Source organism: Scyliorhinus canicula, chromosome 5 (genome assembly GCF_902713615.1).
Source record: "Scyliorhinus canicula chromosome 5, sScyCan1.1, whole genome shotgun sequence".
Classification (NCBI taxonomy): domain Eukaryota; kingdom Metazoa; phylum Chordata; class Chondrichthyes; order Carcharhiniformes; family Scyliorhinidae; genus Scyliorhinus; species Scyliorhinus canicula.
Window position 1 is genome coordinate 131,410,014 of NC_052150.1, and position 21,208 is coordinate 131,431,221.

At 42.0% G+C, this 21,208-nt stretch overlaps 1 protein-coding gene across 2 annotated transcripts in view; it reads right to left on the reverse strand.

The window, feature by feature from the left end:
* The window catches only part of epb41l4b (erythrocyte membrane protein band 4.1 like 4B), a 506,687-nt gene that overhangs the window by 254,190 nt on the left and 231,289 nt on the right, over positions 1-21,208 (reverse strand). For both annotated transcript variants that reach the window (XM_038797675.1, XM_038797674.1), the window contains exons 7-13: positions 20,137-20,257; positions 9,358-9,445; positions 9,171-9,259; positions 9,009-9,078; positions 6,777-6,946; positions 6,578-6,687; positions 1,512-1,542 (exon numbers count right to left, since the gene is read on the reverse strand). In XM_038797675.1, coding sequence (XP_038653603.1) covers positions 1,512-1,542; positions 6,578-6,687; positions 6,777-6,946; positions 9,009-9,078; positions 9,171-9,259; positions 9,358-9,445; positions 20,137-20,257 — 679 coding nt within the window. The remainder of the gene's footprint in view (positions 1-1,511; positions 1,543-6,577; positions 6,688-6,776; positions 6,947-9,008; positions 9,079-9,170; positions 9,260-9,357; positions 9,446-20,136; positions 20,258-21,208) is intronic.

The window sequence follows — 21,208 nt, forward strand, 5'->3', positions numbered from 1 at the left end:
CTGCCCCAGCAGAGTGATGTACAGCGCACCAGCAGCAGTGCAGCATGAGATGGGGGGCAGGAACTGGTCTGCCCCAGCAGAGTGATGTACAGCGCACCAGCAGCAGCGCAGCATGAGATGGGGGGCAGGAACTGGTCTGCCCCAGCAGAGTGATGTACAGCGCACCAGCAGCAGTGCAGCATGAGATGGGGGGCAGGAACTGGTCTGCCCCAGCAGAGTGATGTACAGCGCACCAGCAGCAGCGCAGCATGAGGTGTTGCAAGTTGAATTCACCTCATCTCTGGTGAATTGAGGACCATCTTTTGCACGCCAGCCTTTATCAATTGTGTGTGATGCCGACGTGATTTTCCACTGGCATGACATAAGATTGGAAGGCCTGACAGGATGCCAGCAAGCAGCTGTTTTAATGAGCATTCATGATATGCAAATGAATGAAAATGGCATTTGTGTCACCTGCCAGCAGGACGAGTGTCGCGCCGTTGCGAGAATTGCAACGTGATTTTACACCAGCGGGTTTTCAACATTTTGCCTCTCGACAGAATCTCCATGCCCATTCACCACCAAACCTGCCGTGGGTGGGTTGGGAGAATTCCATCCAATGTTTCCTGTTGTGGGGAACAGCATAACTGGAGGCCACCAATATGAGAGAGTAACCATGAAATCCATACCAACTTTTATTGCTCCAAGTGTCCTGAGAACGTGGATCTCACTACCACAGTTAATGGTTGAAACAAATCATATTGATCCATTTAGGTGGAAGCTAGACAAGCATTTGAGATGGAAGAAATGGATGATTGCAATGGTAGATTTAGATGAAAAGTGATGGTGGAAGGGGTGAGTCGAGCATTAAACACCAACATCGACTGGTTGGGATGAATGGCCTGTTTCTGTGCCACATATCCAGTGTAATCCCATGAAACTGTTACAAGATCTCTTTATTGTTGCGCTGAAGGTCAGTATTCCATTTTCCTTCCTAATTGTTGATTGTAACTACATGCTAACTTTCTGGATTTCTTGTGCAAGAACATCCGAGTCTCTCTCACCGTCAACATTTAAAAGGTTCAAGCTTTTGAAAAATAAAAATGCTTATTTATTTTATCAGCAAAGTGAATAGCCTCACATTTCAGTACATTCTATTCCTATGTCACCTTTCTGCCTAATCACTTAAACTGTTCATATCTCTTTGCAGCCTCTTGTATACTCTACACAACTTTATTGTCCCACCTAACTTTGTATTGCCAGCCAGTAATTACACAAGGGTCGCTTTCCAAGTTCTTGTGTATTAATTCTATTTAATTAATTATAGATTTATGTCTTCAAACGCTTTCACTTCTGTGCAATAATTGACAATCATGAATTTAAATGTTGTTTATGTCTGCCCAACTGTATAATTCATTTAACCTCTTTGGAAATTGTAAATGGTTGCTGTAGAAATGATCTGTTAAGAGTTAACAGCTTCTGGCACATTTCCGTACTGCCCAACATTGAAAGAACAAAAAGGTTATTCAAACCTGGCGTGTCCATATTTCACTACGTTTGAACCTGTAAGGAATGAACAAATGATTGTATATTAGCCAGCTTCTCTTCTCCTTCCCCCAACACACATACATGTTAATTCTATTCCTGAAATAATGATGACTTATTAAGTCAAACTCAGTTCATTTCCTATTTCTCATGGGTGCATTTACATTAAATTGATTTATTTTAGAGCCTCAAAACATATTTCATACAGAAGTTTAATTTAAAATAAAATATGTATTGGAAACAAGCAATGTTCCCGCAGTGAAAACTTGCCTTACTGACATTTTTCTTAAGGACATAAAGAATCTCTTGGATGCTTTCTCTACACCCCAAAATAATACTTTCCTGAAACAAAAATCAGCATACAGCTTTACATTCTCAGCACCATCATCAAAATCTTGTGAAAATGATGATAATTATGCATGATTTCCAAATTTGGAAAATATTAGAACGTTGAAAATCTGCTAAATGTGAAAGGTTGTGACTCTGCTTTTTGTGCCTACCTCGTAAATTTGATATCAATCAAGCTGAAGGGATGAAAGTCTCGCCATCCAAAATTCCTTTATGATTCAGTGTGTTTATCCATTGAGTGGCTACATTTTATAATCCAAACTTAACCCACAATGTGTTTTGAGTAGGATACTTACAATTGACAAATAAAGCAAAGAGATAACAGCAAAAATATTTTTTCACAAGCACTACTTCGAATGGCACTGTGCAGACTTTCACAGGCCACTACCTTCATGGCACCTCTATTAATGTAATTGAAGTGAAGATGCCGGCGTTGGACTCGGGTGGGCACAGGTTTGTTTTGAATCACTAGAATTTGGAAGCAGCTCCTTCCTCAGGTGAATAAAGAGATGGGTTCCAGAAACACATGTATAGACAAAGTCAATGACTCTCTCCAGTCACTCCGCCTGGACCTGTAAAGACTTAATTACCTGCAAAGACTCGCATTCAAATTATCGTCTTGCATCATTGACTTTGCGTATATATGTGTTTCTGGAACCCACCTCTTCATTCACCTGAGGAAGGAGCTGCACTGCGAAAGCAAGTGATTCGAAACAAACCTGTTGGACTTTAAGCTGGAGTTGTTAGACTTCTTCCAATTTAATTGAAGAAACCCACCCGAGAATTCCCATCGATGCCACCTCACGCCATCTGCGGGCAGGGGGTGCTGCCGGTGGGATCAGAGAATCCTGCCACCAGCGAACGGCTGAAGAATTCTGCTCAAGGTATAGTTTCAAGTGGGTTTAATTTAATGTTTCTGTGCCTGGAAGCGTAAAACTTCTCGTTAGATTCATGCTGGGCAGAAGTGTTTGTATGTGTGGGGGTTGGTTTCAATTCCAACTGTGATTCTATTGTGTCAGTAATGGACAATAAGAAAACAACTTAAGTACTTGCAAAATTGGAAATTATGACTCGTTAACCAGAAGGGTTGAAATTACAAAGTGATCTTTCTGAGTCAATGACTCAGAGGCTCGGATTTAAAAATGCTTGTTGGGGATACTACACAAGATGTCATTGTTGGAGGAAAAGCAAGTGAACAGTTTGCCAAAGACCATTCAAACTCTACTCAGAACTGGGCTGAGATAGTTCAGAAATTGTGCAAAACAGTTGAAAGGTTAGAACTATGAAATTTCTTGGAGGGGAAATTATGACAAATTTGATAAAGAACTAGTTTGAAATGGGAATGAGAGAAACAAAAAGCTCACAAAAAGTTCAAAGAAGGAACAAATCAGGGGTACTGCACTATTTTGAGTGAACATCTTACCAACATTCTTGAAACAGCCAAAAGAGATCTTGACAAGAGAATAAAGGAGATGGCGATGCACAAAAATTACATTTTAATTGTGTTAAATCAAAATGAGAATTTACCACATGTGAATTTGAAAGTGGGCTGAGAACTATGCCTACAAGTGATGAAAAGGACAATTGCACTGCAGACTTAAACAAAACATTATTATCTCAGTTTAAAAATGGAAACCAGAAGAAAAAGAAACACAAGACTTGAGCTATGATAATGTTACAATGTATAGATTCTGATGGTGTTAAAGTTTTTGGACGGGATTCTCCATTGGCTGACGCCGAAATGGTGAAGCTCGATTGGGCGGAGAATAGGTTCTGACGCCAAAATTGCGGCAGACGCTGATTTCATAGAATCATAGAATTTACAGTGCAGAAGGAGGCCATTCGGCCCATCAAGTCTGCACCGGCTCTTGGAAAGAGCACTCCACTTAAGACCACACCTCCACCCTATCCCAGTAAACCCACCTTAACTAAGGGCAATTTAGCGTGGGCAATCCACCTAACCTGCACATCTTTGGTCTGTGGCAGGAAACTAGAGCACCCGGAGGAAACCCACGCAGACATGTGGAGAACATGCAGACTCTGCACAGACAGTGTCCCAAGCTGAGAATTGAACCTGGGACCCTGGAGCTGTGAAGCAGCTGTGCTAACCACTATGCTACTGTGCTATGCTAAATCATTATTCTCCATCGCCTCAATAGCGGCATCAATGCGATCTGGAACACATGTACAGTAAACACCGTTTGCCTGTCATTAGGGGGCCCGACCCGGTATTCAACGGTGCCTCCACAATGCTCTGCCTCCGATGGGCCGAGTTCCCGATGGCGCAGTTCACTTGTGCTTTTAAAAATCATGAAACTGGTGTCGTTGCTGCTGAGGGAGAGAGAGGCAGAACTGAAAGCATCTAACTTCGCCATAGTTTGCTGACAGTTGTGCCACTGGCCGTGGGGGGCTTCTGCCAGGGCCCGGGGGAGTAGCAGTGGGTGGCCAGGAGGTGGGCTGTGGGGTCGGGATGGACAGGCACATAACACCACTGCCGCAGCCGGCAAGGTAGCCATGCAGCTGTGCATGCCGCTGACAGCCCACTGTGAACTTAGGGATTGGCCATATAGATATCCCCTCAGGCCACCCTCCTAGGTGCCCCTGGCCCTAGCCAACCCATCAGCTGCATGGGTGCACTCTAGCACAACCAGTGCCATCTTGTTGGCTGGGATGAGTGTGTGTGAGGATTGTACTGTGTATATGCGGCTGCAGCTTGTCAGCCTCCCGAATGTCAATCACAGACATCCCGCACCATTTTCCATTGGAATAGATTGTGTGCCACGTGGCGCCAGTGCTAACCCCTCCACAGTTGCTGAATTGGTCCAGGTTCGGCGCCAGTTTTGCTGTTGTTAAGTCCACCAATTCTATCCCGGAGTCAACACTTAATGATAATTAGATTCAGGAATTCCTCCCATGGTCTTTATTTTGGTTAAATCATTGTAACTATATCATTTATTATGACATGTTTGTAATTGTAAACTATGAAAACTACCTGTGTGATGTAATAAGTTAAGTTGTTCGATATTTGTAATGTTAAGTTTGTTTAAAATGGATATAAAGAAATCTCCATAATTATGAAGATTTTGTTCTTTTTAAGGGGGAGGTGTTAAGAAAACAAAGGAAGTTTTAAGGGCTTTATATTGGTTAATATTAGAAATAAGGTATAGTTTTAAGTGGCTTTAATTTAATGTTTCTGTGCCTGGAAGGGTAAATCCTATAGTTAGATCCATGTTGAAAGAGTTTCGATGTATGGGGGTTGGTTTCAATTCCAACTGTGATTCTCTTATGTTAAGGTTTGGAGAGTAAATAAACTAGCAGTGGTTTCTGAGCAACTGGAGTCTTGGAAGGTAGAGAAGCCTTTGAGCTTTAATTTTGCTAGTTTAATTGCATTGAAGAGAAGTAGTGAGAGAGACATTATTTGAAATAACAGTGGAAATCGTGGCTGGACCTCGGAATGTGTGTAAAAGTCTGTAAGACAAAGGAAACCTAAAGGGACAGGTGAGAAACTTGGAACAAGGCGAACCTTGATGGAAGCAGCGGAGGGAAAGCATAATTTTAAAAATGATTGGAGAGTGGCACAGTGGTTAGCACTGCTGTCTCACGGCTTCGAGGACCCGGGTTTGGTCCCGGCCCCGGGACACTGACCGTGTGGAGTTTGCACATTTTCCCTGTGTCTGCATGGGTCTCACCCCCACAACACAAAAGATGTGCAGGGTAGGTAAATTGGCCATGCTAAATTGCTGCTTAATTGGAAAAAAATAATTGGGTACTCTAAAAAAATTTTTAAACTGATTTGAAAGTATGACTTTTGAAAGTAGAATTTGAAATCATTTGTGTGGATGCCTGAGTTCAGCGAGGCCAGGTGGCTCAAGGCATAAGAATCATCTGGGGGGATTTGGAGGAGAAATTCACAGACATTCACTTGGGTTCAGAGAGAAGTGTGTCTTACCACAGTCATCGTGTGTGCTTAAAAGGGACTTGGTGTTAATGAGACTGATGTAGTTAAAATGCACTTCGCAATCCATGTTAATCTTAAAATTTGCGTATAATTATTAAAATAAGGGAGTAAAAAAATATTGCAGCTTAATCCACTTTTTCCATGTTTAATAAATTAATTTTTCTTGCTGTTAAAACTAAGTAGCGAACCTGTGACTCTGTTCCTCCATGTCTTTAATAAAAAAAAGTAAAGAACCAGGGTTCTCTCCTGGGATCTTCCAGTCCAGTTATAACACCAACTGGGGTCGTAACACAATTCAATTTTAAGTGGGCATACACCTCTCTCTAATCTGACATTTGCAAACTTAAATCCCTAATCCACTAGAAATGGAAATTGAAAGTCAAAGCAATGGATTCGTACAGGAGTCACAGAATTATTACGGCACAGGGGAGGCCATTTGGCCCATCATTTCTGCATTGGTTCTCCAAAGAAGCATTATAGCTTAGTGCCATCCCCCTGCCTATTCCCTGCACCACTGCATATTGTTTATATTGAAGTAATAATCTAATGCACTTTTGAATGCCTCAATTGAACCTGCCTCCACCACACGTACAGGGAGAGTATGCCAGACACTCCAAGCTGGAATATTGGATAAGGAATAGCAAGTTTAGGTGCCACCTAATCTGACAGTGGCGTACTTTTAACGTACATGACCTTGTTTGAAAACGTAACTGTGTTCAAAAAAATTCCATGTCACACAAATAATACCTTTAATTGTAGAATGTCGTCGTGAGGGATAGCGTTTGCTTGGGCGCCTTTCAAATGTACTCCTCCGACGCAGTCTACTTTTGTGTGTTGCTTCATATTCAGTTCGACCACTGGAATAAATATTAGTTGGTTGTTACATAAATAGTATTTAAACAGGTAAAATGAAGCAAAACACAAAATTAAATTGTAAAAGTGATACCTGAATCTAAAACGAGATCCCAGACGTATGAAGTCTGATCGTCCCTCTTTATTTTGGGTAGGAGCTCGTAGTCTGAAAAACGCATGATTCTCCACAGCACATCTCCACAAATGTTTACATGCTTTGGAATTATCTAACCGGAAAACAAATGTGTGCTCCTGTTCTCTCCCCTTTGATTGAGGTAGAAAAATTAAGAGACACACATTAAGGTAATTCTTATGGAACACGACACTGCTAATAAATAAGATATGACCGGCATTCACTGTTATTAATGAATAAATTGGATTACACATTCTACAATATGCACAATTAAACACAGAAATCAGAAATGTGTTGTCCAAGTTAGCCTGCTCCTTCAGAAGCTTCACTCCAACAATATCTTAGTATGAAATGTACGCAATGCATCAAGTTGCTCTACCTACCCACTGGCTATCCACCAAACATGTTAGAAAACATTAGGGCTGATCTATTCAAGCGTAAATGATTTATTTTTTTCATGGTATTGTAAGTCTGAATTCATACTGAACAGAATCTCTATACAATTGCGAGGTCTCACCCTTCAGTTTGCTATTATTGTTGGAGATTTTAAAAACAATAATTGAAATGAAATGTTTTGTTTCATCTTTTTTAGTCTCCCTCTCTCAATTCCGTCTTCTTTTCCTTTTCTATTTTATATCTGCACATGATCTGGAACTGAATTAACAATTCTAACATTACGCCTTGCTTCAGAGGCTGCACATCTCGGTAAGAATTCTTCAATCTAATTGGTTGAGGAGATATAATGTTTCTTGTACTGTTTTCTAATTACCGTGGCTTCTAGTGCAAAAGCTCATAGAAGGTCTGCGAAAGAGTATGAACGAACAACTATATGGACAGCCAGTGCTACCCGTTTGTCACTGACCACAAAATCTGGACCATTAAAGCCAACAGATCCTTCCGAACGTTACTTGTTTTTTTAAACCCGCAAGCCAACAACTACACTCTGTGACTAAAATTTGAGATTATTTTCTGCCGATAGATGAAGCACCATTTTATTCACTTCAGCATGTAATCTTGACTAATTAGTTATGGAATAACATCATATGATCTTGCAGTGCGGCAAGTTTTATGATTTTAGATTATTTCTCCACACAATGGATTTTAGTTTTTGAAAGGTTGGTTGGTTTCACTGTAAAATTAAACAATAGCTTGTTTGGGCATTTGAGAATGATCTCATACCCATTATTCGAAAACCCTTTAATATCTGTCAGTTTGTGAAAAGCTGTTAGATTGGGGTTTAGACACACACCAAGAGAAAGATGCCCTTTGTTTAAAATGGAAAGGCTACAAATGTGGTCAGGCAGTAGAGGGAAGACTGTAAGGAGAGTGATTGTAGGAATAAGGCATTAGAAAATTAGCTTTACATCAAGCAAAATGAAGAGGAGTAGGATAGCTTGTTCATTAATCAGGATCATTACAGAAACAATATCAATTAAAGTAAGTGATCTGGTCATGATTGTTATTCTGTATGTTCACTTTAAAAATTTTTTTTTTTTTCCAATGTAGGGGCAATTTAGCATGGTCAATCCACCTACCATACACATCTTTGGGTTGTGGGGGCGAAACCCATGAAAACACGGGGGAGAATGTGCAAACTCCACATGGAGAGTGACCCAGAACCAGGATCAAACCATGGACCTCGCCGCCGTGAGGCAGCAGTGCTAACCACCACACCATCATGCTGCCTGTATGTTCACTTGATGGGAATAAAGCAGCTTATACCCAAAATTAGTTTCATTCAGTTCACCTACAGAGAAGAAAACAAAATACATGTGCAGAAAAGACGAGTATCCAGTCCAGATCACAAGGGGATGTTTTTATTACATGTCTGGATGATGCTATCGTGCAAGTAGGCACCAGGCAATGAATCAATTGAGATAGACCCTTAGACTGGCTGTAAACTTGAATGTGTAATAAACTAAAAACAAGTTTCAAAGATGGAAAATATTGAATTTAACAAAAAAAACTAAACGAAATTCACTTCAACTGAAAGAGCAACTTTGTGTGGTAGCCTATGGATTCTGGGAAATTAACTTAAGCCAACAAAAACTGTTTTCATTAGGACTGTCGTACATTTTCAGAAAAAGAGTTAATCTGGACTGGATTCAACAAAGTCAGATTCAGGATGTAATGTTGTGGCCTCAACCAGATTCTCAGCACCTGCCTTGAATTCCGTTGGGACCATCTGCTCACCTGCTCATCATCCTCCACAACAACAAGCGTTAGTTTGTTCTTTTTGAAATCCAACTGAGTAATTTTGGGCCTGCATGATATAAAAAAAAGGTGTTCACAGAACTTGAACAATTTCTTTGCATGTTTTCAAATAGAAAAATGTAATAGAAAAAAAACATTTACCAAAAGAACAGGCCTATTTTGTTTGATCCTTCAAAGATCAATATGCCTGTTGGTGTCAAGCCAAGTGAATATTCATAGCCATCTCTTCCCTAGGAAAGAGGGAATATTACAGAAGAGAGTTTTGTATTAGATAATCCATAAATAAAGATATATTTATATATATTTAAAAGACTCTTTCAAAGATTACCTTGACAATGTGCATGTCCACACCATACATTTCCAACCATTTAGTTTTGTTCAAATAACATAGTTCTGCCTGTGCTGGGCTTTTCCCCCTGTACAAATAACAGAATTAAATCAGTAACAATGCTATGTTTGACCAAAGTTTCAATTAAAATGCCACAATCAATTCCATAGAACCCCTACAGTGCAAAAGGATGCCATTCGGCCCATTGAGTCTGCACCAATCCTCTGAAAGAGCATTCTACCTAGGCCCAGTCCCCCACCCTATCTCCATAATCCGATGCACTGATCATGGCCAATCCACCTAACCTGCACATTTTTTGGCTGTGGGAACAAACCGGAGCACCCGGAGGAAACCCATGCAGACACAGGGAGAAAGTGCAAACTCCACACGGAAAGTCACCCTGGGCCGGAATTGGACCCGTGTGCCTGGCGCTGTGAGGTAGCAGTGCTGACCACTGTGCTATCTTGCCATCCTTTTATCACCCACGTCATAATTAATGTTGGGTAAGTTTACTCACTATTCCCTTCCCCTAAAAAATGCAAATATCCCATGAGCCACTACACAAAATGCTAACCAAAATTTGTTATCTTTCATCACTTTTCAACAGTCCTCAGTTCCATATTGAACTGCAAACAGTCCCACTTGCTCTATGGAAACTAAAGTGGGAGGAAAGACTAGGAGTATTTTAGGCTGAGAACATCTCAATTAACGTCCCATCGTCTGATCACAAGCACCATGTATTGACCCTGATTTGGGGCCAGTTATCGTACTTATCTTACACTGGGCCAGTTATCGTACTTATCATACACTGCTATTGAATGCTGCTATTGGCTCAGTCCTAGAAATATACATATAATCACAGACTTGTTATGTGCGGGAGGCCATTTGGCCCATCAAGTCTGCACTAACTCTCCGAATGAGCATTATGACTCAGTGCCATTCTCCTGCCTTTACCCTGTACCCCTGCACATTGTTTCTATTCATATAGTCACCTAACGCCTTCTTGGCTGTATCGACTGAACCTGCTTCCACCACACTTCCAGGCATTGCATTCCAGACTTGAACTACTCAATGTGTTAAAAAGCTTTTCCTCACATCACATTTGCTTCTTTTTCAAATCGCTTTTGTGGTAGCATGGCCCCTTGGACCATGAGGCCGACCAATGGGGAGTTTGTGCGGGACCCTGGGAGCAGGACCCAAGGCAGTGTGAATCAGGGAGCTGAAGTGTAAAGACTTGTTTGTATATTGTTCTGTGCCTATCAACTAACTGCCTTTCTTCAATAAACCCCGTTGTTTCTAATTAAAGCCTCCAGTGTATGTCTCGAGCCACCACATTGGTGACAAGGTAAAAGTTTTGATTGTAGTCGACAGTCGTCGTGAAATGAGGGAGGGAACAAAGGAACAGTTGAGAAAGTAGAGAAGTTCCAGTGAGTGAGTGGAAACGCCTATCATCGGGAAACTAAACCCATTTAACCAAAGGGTTGAGCCAGGGGGTCGTACATCGAACAGCTCCGGTTCTTCTTTACCGCGAACGAGATCACAGACAAGGACAAGCAGGTGATACTTCTGACAGTTTGCGGGCCCCAAACATATAATATAAGGGGGCACCTTCAGGCATGTTGCCATGTGAGGCAAAGCACTTCTATGCAAAAGAATACAACAGCAGCAATACACACTGCCATTGAACATAGTGGAGAGGAGCTCTGAAGAAGAGCATGCAAAATGCATCAGTAAAATGCAGTCCAATTGAATAAGACGGCTCCGATTGAAATTGTCTCAAGTGTAAATCATAGACCCCTTAAAATGGAAGTCGACAGCGAAGCTTCGGTGACCGTAGCAGACCATCCAATATGTGTGCAGGAACACAGTCTTTAAGCTTGGAGAGTACAACAGTCAAGTTTTTAAAACATACAAAGCCAATCTGCCTTTAGTTGTCGTAGAAGGACATAGACCCTGTTGTGAAGTGACTGGTTACAGAAGATTAGGTTCAACTGGTTGGAAACCTTCAAAATATCTGATGGCGTCATCCAAGATGCATGAAGACATCTTCCACAAAAAATTAGGTTGGCTGAAGGGCATAAAAGCCAAGAAATGTGTCAATCCGGATTTCACACCCAAGTTCCTCAGAGCCAGACCAGTGCCATACGCATTGCATCACAAGGTTGAAGCAGAGCTAAAGTGATTGGAAGGGCTGGGTACAATCAAACCAGTTCACTTTTCAGAGTGGGCGGTCCTGATAGTCCCTGTCCTTTAACCTGAAAGGTTGATAAGGATGTTTGGGGACTATAAGATTGTCAATAAATCAAACTGCCCAGGTCAATCGTATCCGATCCCTATAATTGAAGACGTCCACAACAAGCTGGGTGGGTGGGGGGGGGGGACACCTCACCTATTCAAAAATTAAACTTCATTCACATCTACCTGCAACTAGAGTTGGCTGAGGAGTCCCAGAAATTTGCTTCAATTAGGTATTGGTATAATTGGTATAAGACTAGACTGCTGTTCAGCCCGCACTATCTTCAAGCGCACAATAGAGTGGCTCCTCCATGGAATTCCAATGGTGATGGTTTACAGTTATACCGTGAAGTCACTAATACTACGGCAGAACAACACATGGGCAGCCTAGAGGAAGTATTAAAGAGGTTTTATGATACAGGAGTCTGCCTAAAATGTGAATAATGTACTTTTCAGGCCTCAGACATGATGTACCTAGGATTACGCCTTGATGAGACAGGGTTACACCCATTGGAAGAAAACGTGAAGGCCATACAAGACATCCATGTACCCAAAAATATTGGCGAGCTTACGTCATTCCTCGGTATGGTCGATTACTATGGAAGGTTCATTTTGAATAAAGTCACAACCTTGGCACCATCACACCAGCTATTAAGAAAGAATCAGCGGTCGCAATGGAGGAAGCCTCAAGACGTAATCTTCCGAGTGAAGCAAGCATTATAGTTGTCAAACCTCGGTGCATTTATCCGGGGAACCAATCTGAGATACCTTATGGTATTGGGGCCATTTTCTCTCACAAAATGATAAGATGGTTTGCAACGCCCTATTGTCTTTGCCTCAAGGACCCTTTCTGAAGCAGAATGAAACTACGCCCATATTGAGAAGGAGTTACATTCGGTGTGAAAAAATTCCACCAGTATGTATACTCTTGGTGGTTTGACATAATGACTGATCACAATCTATTACTGGGCCTGTTAAGGTAAGATAAGCTCTTAATGCCATATCTGGGTGGCAGTGCAGCACTGGGCACTGGTGTTGGCGGTTTTCAACTATGCTTTTTAGACTGGCCTGGAGCGCAAATTGCTAATGCGGATGCTCCTACCCAAGAGCATTTCGTCACCACCAGTACCAGAGATCATTCTAGCCTTAAACTTGCCAGACATCCTGCCAGTGTCCACAGGACACATCCGCAGCTGGGCCCAAAGAGTCCCGATTCTTTCAAAGGTCAAACGAATGATACAGTCTGGCTGGCATTATGAGAAATCCAAACAGCCGAGACCCTACTTCACTTATCAAGATGAGTTGACATGTGAAGACGGCATGATCCTGTGGGGATCAATGATGCTCATCCTGCCTCAGGCTAGGGGTCTCTCCTTCAAGAGTTAGACAGCGCCCACCCACGGCAGACAAAGATGAATATGTTGGCATATAGTTATATCTGGTGGCCAGGAAAACACTAAGTCATTGAAGAACTAGTATAACAGTGCCTCCCTTGCCAAACACACCAATATTTGCAGCCTTCAGTCACGCTTCACCCATGAGAATGGCTGGGTGGCCCATGGTCTATGTTGATTATGCGGGCCCGTTCCTGGGTAAGATTTTTTCGTGCTGGTAGTTGCCCACTTGAAGTGCCCGGACATCACTACCTCGGTGTTCACAACAGGTGCCTTGCATCAAGTGTTTGCCATTCATGAGCTTCCCGTTTTAATTGTCGCGTACAATGGCACCCCCTTCATCGGCAATGACTTCCAGCATTTTGAGAGAACAAATGGCATACAAGATAGGAAGACAGCCCCATACCACTCAGCATCAAATGGTCTGGCTGAGAGCGGCCATGAAAAAGCAACGTGATAAACCACTTCACCAGAGGTTGGCTAATATTTTGTTGTACAACTCAACCCCTCATTCAACCACAGGAGTCACACCAGTTGAGCTGCTCATGGGCCGTCAGTTGAGAATCCGATTGGATTTTGTCTTTCCAAATTTGGCAGGGAAGGTGTAGGCATGTCAGGTCTCCCAGAAGATTCAGCAGTGAGAGCAGAGAGGTGAAAGGTCGTTCCTATGGGAGATCCGGTTTTGGTTTGAAATTCCGCTGCCGGTCCGCCTTGGTTAGAAGGATGGGTTGTGGCCCAGTCAGGGCCGGTGTCTTATGCAGCTAATGTTAATGTGAAGACCGCCAGAATGCATATCGACCACCTGAGCCCCCGAAGTGGAATTGACAAGTCCAGCGAACTTTGTGAATACTGCTGTAACTCCGTCCAGAAGGTGGAGCCAGAAACTCCTGCTTCGGTTCAGCCTGCTGCATCAGTCGAGGCAGTGAGGCTCGTTCACCTGTCATTGAAGTGAACCCACCAGAGGTGCCACCGGCTGTGGACCCGTCAATCGCTCAAAAGAGTGATGAGCTGTGGCTGGGCTATGGAGGTCAGTGAGGATCTGGAGGTCTCCAGACTTTTTGATGAACTCTCTTTCCTTGGTGTCCCTGCTAACCTTTTAACCTTTGTACATAATTTTGCTGTAGTGTGTTAAGGGACTTCTGGAGGGAGGGGTGTGGTATTGTGGCCCCTTTAAGGGCATGGGCTGTATGGACCACATGACCGGCTCAGAGCTAATCACGCAGGTGCACACAAACCCCAGCCAAACTTGTGTCCTGTACAAGTTCAGTGTAACTTCCTTACTCTTGTACTCTGTGCCCCTGTTAATAAAGCCTGGGATGCTGATGCTTTATTAACTGCTCTCTTCACCTGTCCTGCCACCTTCAATTATTTATGTGCATATACACCTTGGTCCCTCTGCTCCTGCTCGCCCTTAAAGGTTGTACCCCTAATTTTATATTGTTTGTCCATGTTCTTCCCACCAAAGTTAATCACCTCACACTTTACTCAGTTGTTATTGATAATAGGTGTCAATTTTCAGCCCAAACTGACCATCCTTTGAGGAAGATGGTAACAAGGGCCGCAAGGAGACATATAATTGGATTTTGAGACAATCGTCTTCGGATATGGTACCTGAAAGAGGAGTAACATGGTAACAATTTGAAAATATAGTTAATCACATGAGAATGTCATTATATCCATCAGCAGGAAGAGGTTAGGTTTCATTAGAACAATGACAACAGCTTGTATTTATGGAATACATTTCAAGTGTCAAAACATCCCAAGGCAATTCAATAGCAGTGTCGTCCAACAACACCTGACACCAAGCCACAAAAGGAGATACTATGATACAACTTGATCAAGGATATTTCAAGGAGTGACTAAAGGAGGAAAGAAATAAGAGAGACAGGCTGAGGGAAGGAATGCCTCCAGAGGTTAAAGGGAGGCTAAAGGCACAGCCACCAATGATGTGCAAGTAAAATTGGAAGAGGTCAGGATTGGAGGAACACTAGTATCCCAGAGAGTTACAGGACATAAGGAGAGTACAATGATCAGGAGGGGAAAAGTCATTAAGTAATTTTAAATAAGGATGACAATTTTAGAATTGAGGCATTGCTTTACTGGGCGCCAGTATAGATCAGTGAGCACACAGGTGATGGATGAATGGGACTTCATTTGAGTTAAGACTATTAGAAAGAAAAGTATTGGTTTAAATATCCAAATAGCTAAATATAAAGGCGAGTGTAAATGTATTACATTTTGTAGATTAATTTGAATATAATGCACAACTGTAACTTTGTAACCATAAATTTTTGATGAAATTAGGTTTGAGATATTAATTTGGAAGCTACTTACGTCTAATTAGCAATGCAGTCATTCCGCAAACTCATGTGCTCAAGTGCTATTGAAAGTTACAACTTAAATATTAAAAGTTTAGAAGTCAACTTTCTGCAGTCAGAGATAAAAAGGAATTCCATTAAATACAGCAAGATTATAATTTCTGCCTGTTCTTAAACATCTTTATCTCTCCATAAATGCTGCCTGACCGGCTGAGTTTCTCCTGCATTTTCTGTTTCTGTTCAATTTTGTGCAGTTTGATATCATAAAAAGCACACTGGCCTGTAAAATATTAATGAGTAAACTCAAATTAAACAGACTTGTTTGGAAGGGATGAATGGGACATAAAAGAGACTCATCACATTAAATTGTTGGACTACAACATGATGATTGTAATTATATAATTTGAATTTGGTAAATAAGGTATAGGCTTGGTCAAACCAGTGGAAAAATGTTTATTCAGTTACCAAAATCATTGTCTTCAATATTATAACACTGCAATATTTTAGGTTGTAAGGAAAGATGATCTGAATAGGAGTTTTAATTAATTAAACATAACGGGCTGGATTCTCCGGTAGCCGACACCGAAATCGCATTCGGCGACCGGCAAAGAACCAAAATTTCCGACGAAATCGGGGGCGGCGCTGCATTTGCATTGCTCCGTCCCCTCCAAAAAGCGCTGTACTCACATAGTACGTTGCGCCACGTATTGACGGCCTCAGGACATTGCCCGAGGCCCCGAGGCCCCGAGGCCCCCCCCCCCTTCCCCCCTGATGCTCCAACCTTGACTGCCGAGTTCCTGACCGCGTGGGTCTCTCATGGTCTCACCCATCGGGAACTTGGCATGGCGGCTGCGGACTCAGTCTAGCGTCGCCAATCGGGGGAGGGACGATCCTCGGGCGGGGGGGGGGGGACATTATTCGGTGCTGGGGGATGGTCCTGGGTGCGCGAGTCAGCCAAAGTGGAGTACTATTTCGCAGGCCAGGTCTGCGAGCGGCTGCCACCGTGTTGCACGGCGCGGCCGCTGCAGGCCACCGCTGTGCGCTTGCGTGGCCACGGACCTGGCAATTCTCCAGGGCATATCGACAGCTAGAGCCGGGTGCTCTACACTGCTTTCCTGCTAGCCCCCAGCAAAACAGGGAATCGGTGGCCGTTTTTCACCAGCGTGGGGACATAGCCCCAGAATTGGAGAATCCAGCCCAAGGTTCCTGATACTGATGGCATTCCTCCAATTTTTTCCGAATTGCAAGAGTCTGAATTACTCCTGTCCTAAGACCATAAGACAAAGGAGCAAAATTAGGCTCTTCGGCTCATCGAGTCTGCTCCACCATTCAATCATGGCTAATATGTTTCTCATCCCCATTCTCCTGCCTTCTCCCCATAACCCCTGATCCCCCTATTATTCAAGAACATATCTATCTCTGTCTTAAAGACACTCAGTGGCTTGGCCTCCACAGCCTTCTGCGGCAGTTAGTTTCACAGATTCACCACCCTCTGATTGAAGAAATTCCTCCTCATCTGAGTCGGATCAACCCTTCAGCCTGAGGCTGTGCCCTTCACTTCCAGTCTCTCCTACCAGTGGAAACATCTTCTCCACGTCCACTCAATCCAGGCCTCTCAGTATTTTGTAAGTCTCAATGAGATTGCCCTCAACCTTCTGAACGCCATCGAGTACAGACCCAGAGTACTCAACCGCTCTTCATATGACAAGGCCTTCATTCCCAGGATCATTCTTGTGAGCCTCCTCTGGACCTCCTCCAAGGCCAGCACATCTTTCTTTAGCTGTGCACAATATTCCAAATGGATATTGACATATCTTTGTCCTATTTCTTCCCAACCCACCATTCCTATCTTAGAAATGTACTCATGTTCATCCTGTCTAAAAAAAAAACCCTTTTCTCTTACCCTTTAAATACTGCCTTATTGTTCTGACTTTCTAAAGTTGGATTGGTTTGGATAGGATTGGATTTGTTTGTTGCCACGTTTACCGAGGTACAGTGAAAAGTATTTTTCTGCGAGCAGCTCAACAGATCATTAAGTACATGGGAAGAAAAGGGAATAAAAGAAAATACATAATAGGCAACACAAGGTATACAATGTAACTACATAAGCACCGGCATCGGGTGAAGCGTACAGGGTGTGGTGTTAATGAGATCAGTCCATAAGAGGGCCATTTAGGAGACTGGTAACAGCGGGGAAGAAGCTGTTTTTGAGTCTGTTCATACGTCTTCTCAGACTTCTGTATCTCCTGCCCGATGGAAGATGTTGGAAGAGTGAGTAAGCCAGGTGGGACGGATCTTTGATTATGCTGCCTGCTTTCCCCAGGCAGCGGGAGGTGTAGATGGAGTCAATGGATGGGAGGCAGGTTCGTGTGATGGACTGGGCGGTGTTACAGAAAGTGATGCTTTTACCTTACCTATGCTGAAAATTCTTCCATTTATATTCAATTCTAATCTAATTATCAGCATGATTTTCAGCATGACCATTCGAGTTGTGATCTTGCTATCTGTGCTACGCATCTCTGGGACCACCGAACACTTTGGGTGACTCACCAGCATTGCTTTGGATATCTCAAAAACCTTACACTAAGTTTAGCTTCATGTATTTCCAAACAAATTACTATTTTATGGCCTCTCCCCGGATGCTCACAGTCAAGCTAATTTTTTCACAATCGCTCTGTAGTTCCCATCACATTGTCTGATTCTCTACATTAACTCAGGGTTTCCCTTGGGCTCTGTCACTCACTGAATTTGTTTAGTGCTCTTATAAATAAACTCCTTCTCATATCCTCAAACTATTTCTACACTTTTATTCATGAATTCACCCATTCATCATTTCTCAAAGCACTGCATGAAAGCACACAATCTTCATTTACCTCCCAGTCAATGATCATATGGATCATGCGGCACAGTGGAACAGTGTTTAGCACTTCTGCCTCATGTCACCAAGGCCGCGGGATCAATCCCATCCCCAGGTCACTGTTTGTGTGGAGTTTGCACATTCTCCCCATGTCTACGTGGATCCCAATCCCACAACCCAAAGATCTGCAGGGTAGGTGAATTGGCCATATCATTTTGTTAAAACAGTAACCATCACATTTGTACAAGGCCAAATGGTACAAACACTAATTTTGCCTTGGAGAAACAAGGTACCCTCCCTTCTGTACCATCGTATGGGCAAGGGAGGCAGGATACATGCTAAATTGCCCCTTAATTGGAAAAAAATGGATCATCTGGATCTTATTGAAGGAAGGAGTGAGAAACCATATTACCAGTAACCATAAGGTAAAATATTTGAGTCTTGAAATGGGAATTCTGGCAAGGAGACTGGGTGTGGCAGTTCAAGAAAGAGGAAAAAGGTATGCCAAGAAATAATAGACATTGGATAGTGTGGAAGGGAAAGTAACATAAATGAAATACTGCTGAAATATTCTGGTTTCGGCCTTATTATGAAAACACATTGTCCTCCGAAAGATAACAAAGCCAAGGGCAAGAACATACATACGTACTACGTATTTCATCGTACGTACTTTCCAAGGTCTATTTAATATAAACATGCCTGTTTACTTCAGATTATAAAAATATGCTGTTTTCAATTGAATCTCAGAGTGCAGTGCAATGACTTTGCAGCTAGAACACTCTCTCTCCGCAAATATATTTGTGTAAATAAATTTCCTTTAATCGAACCTCGAGGAATTTGTCTTTATTATGATTTCCACGACAAATTGGCGTAGTTGTTCCAGTTTCCCTAATTTACTGGGAAGTGAACCCAGAAACGAATCTCTAAACAGGACTCTCTAAGCTGAAAGGGAGAGAGCCATAGAGCGACCCCAGCTGAAAGGGGGGGGGGGGGGGGGTCTGCAGCTCGGCAGCCTTAATTACTGGCCAGTGACTCATGCTAGGAGAGTTATCTTAATTAATAAATTAATAATAGCTGCATGGGAAGAAAAAGGTGCCTTAGAGACTAAAATTAAAAAAAGATTTCCACGACAGGTAGTTAGATGCATCTAGGTACTATACAAGATAAATTATTGCATAATTATATTGGCAAGCACTACAATACAGTGTTGCTTTGTCAAAAATGCCACTTTTCAAATGAAACATTAACCAAATATCCATCTTCCCTTTCAAGTCAACGTAAAAGATCCAAGGGGATTATTCTGTAGAAAAAGGAAATTCTTCAGAGTGTATTGACTTATGTTTATCGCCCAACCAGCATCACAAAAACATATCATCTTGTTAGTATTACATGTGGGACAATACTTTGCACAAATTGACTGCTGTGTTTTTTACATTGCAAGTTCAAAAGTACATAATTGGCTGAAATGCAATTTGGGCCAATTTGGTCAGGAAAGGTGCAAGATAAATGTAAATCTTTTGTTGAATCAGTTCCTTAGCATGGATCTGTAAAGTGTAAATCATGTTTTGTTGACTTAATTCATTTTTATTTTGAGGTTTGTGTACAGGTATGGGGAATGTGATGGATCTTGTATATCTGGATTTTTAAAAGGCTTGCTGAAGTGCCACATAAGGGGTGCGACATACTCAAGGACTTGGTGTTAAAAGCAATGCAACTGTTGTCCTCCCACATGAAAATGAAAAAATGAAAATCGCTTATTGTCACGAGTAGGCTTCAATGAAGTTACTGTGAAAAGCCCCTAGTCGCCACATTCCGGCGCCTGTCCGGGGAGGCTGGTACGGCTGGTACATATATAGCTACTACAAGTTTTAGCATTTATTGTCAACAAGCTATGATAAAACCATAGAAAAATAGGCATTTTAAGACATGAAAGAAAGTCTCCTAAAAGCTCAATTTAGTTTTTTCAGATATTTACCTGCAATCCTTCCACCGTGTGAAAATATCTACCTCCATATCTTCAGTTTGATTGGGATTAAACCTGAATTCTGACACCAGCTCTGGAGAATGTTCAAGAGGTTCACAGTCCCCAAGCTCCACTACAGAAAAATAAACATTTAAAATTACCGGAAACCAATTAAAGCTGGACAATTTTAATGACAGAAAATAAGTCTAATGCTGATGCATCTAAAGATATGATAATATAGAACGGACTTCACTGATCACAAAGCAAGATCGTATTTATTACTCATCAGGTTTCTAAATGGAAAAATATAGATGGTGCACATGACTAAAATGATCGCTGTAATCCTGCGGTTCCAAATTAAATACAACATTGACATCTGAATACAGTAAGAAAAATACTCTTGAAAGAAATCTTTCCCTATTTTAACTCATAATTCAAATGGTGATGGACAAGACTAATTTAACTGCTAATGATTATTGTTAAAATTCAAGATAGTTCTAGAATGATAAGAAGCAAGTCAAAAGCAAGGTTACTATATTCTTCTGTCAATGGATTTAGGAAATGTTACCCAGTAGGGAAGGAGCCCAGATAAAAGTTTTTTATTTTCTATATTTTTAAGTAGTCAAACTAGAACTTTCATCATCGGATTGCCTTCTGTTTTTACAATGTAGAATACTATTCCCATGCAATGGGAAAAGAACTTGGGGCTTACAGCAAAATTATTTTGCTTGACGAATGACAATACTCACATTAAGCTGGACAGTAGGTTTACTCCTTATTTGTATTTCGTGTTTGTGGTTCTGATCATTTGCTGTTCAGCTTCTATTTTTGTTACTGTTTATTTTCAAATAGATGGCTCATGGATTAATGGTTCACCACACAACATAGTGGGGAAAGGGAGTCATTCTGTTTGGAGGTTGATTATTTCTGTGCCAGATCCCGAGAACAGGTGGGGCAGTACTCAAAGCTTCATTTCACCTCATCTTCCCCTCAAGATACCGGTTTTCATTGTTTATAGATGTTGTACCCCTTGTCTCCCACACTGCTTCTCCATCATTAGTACAGGTTAACCACAACATCCTCA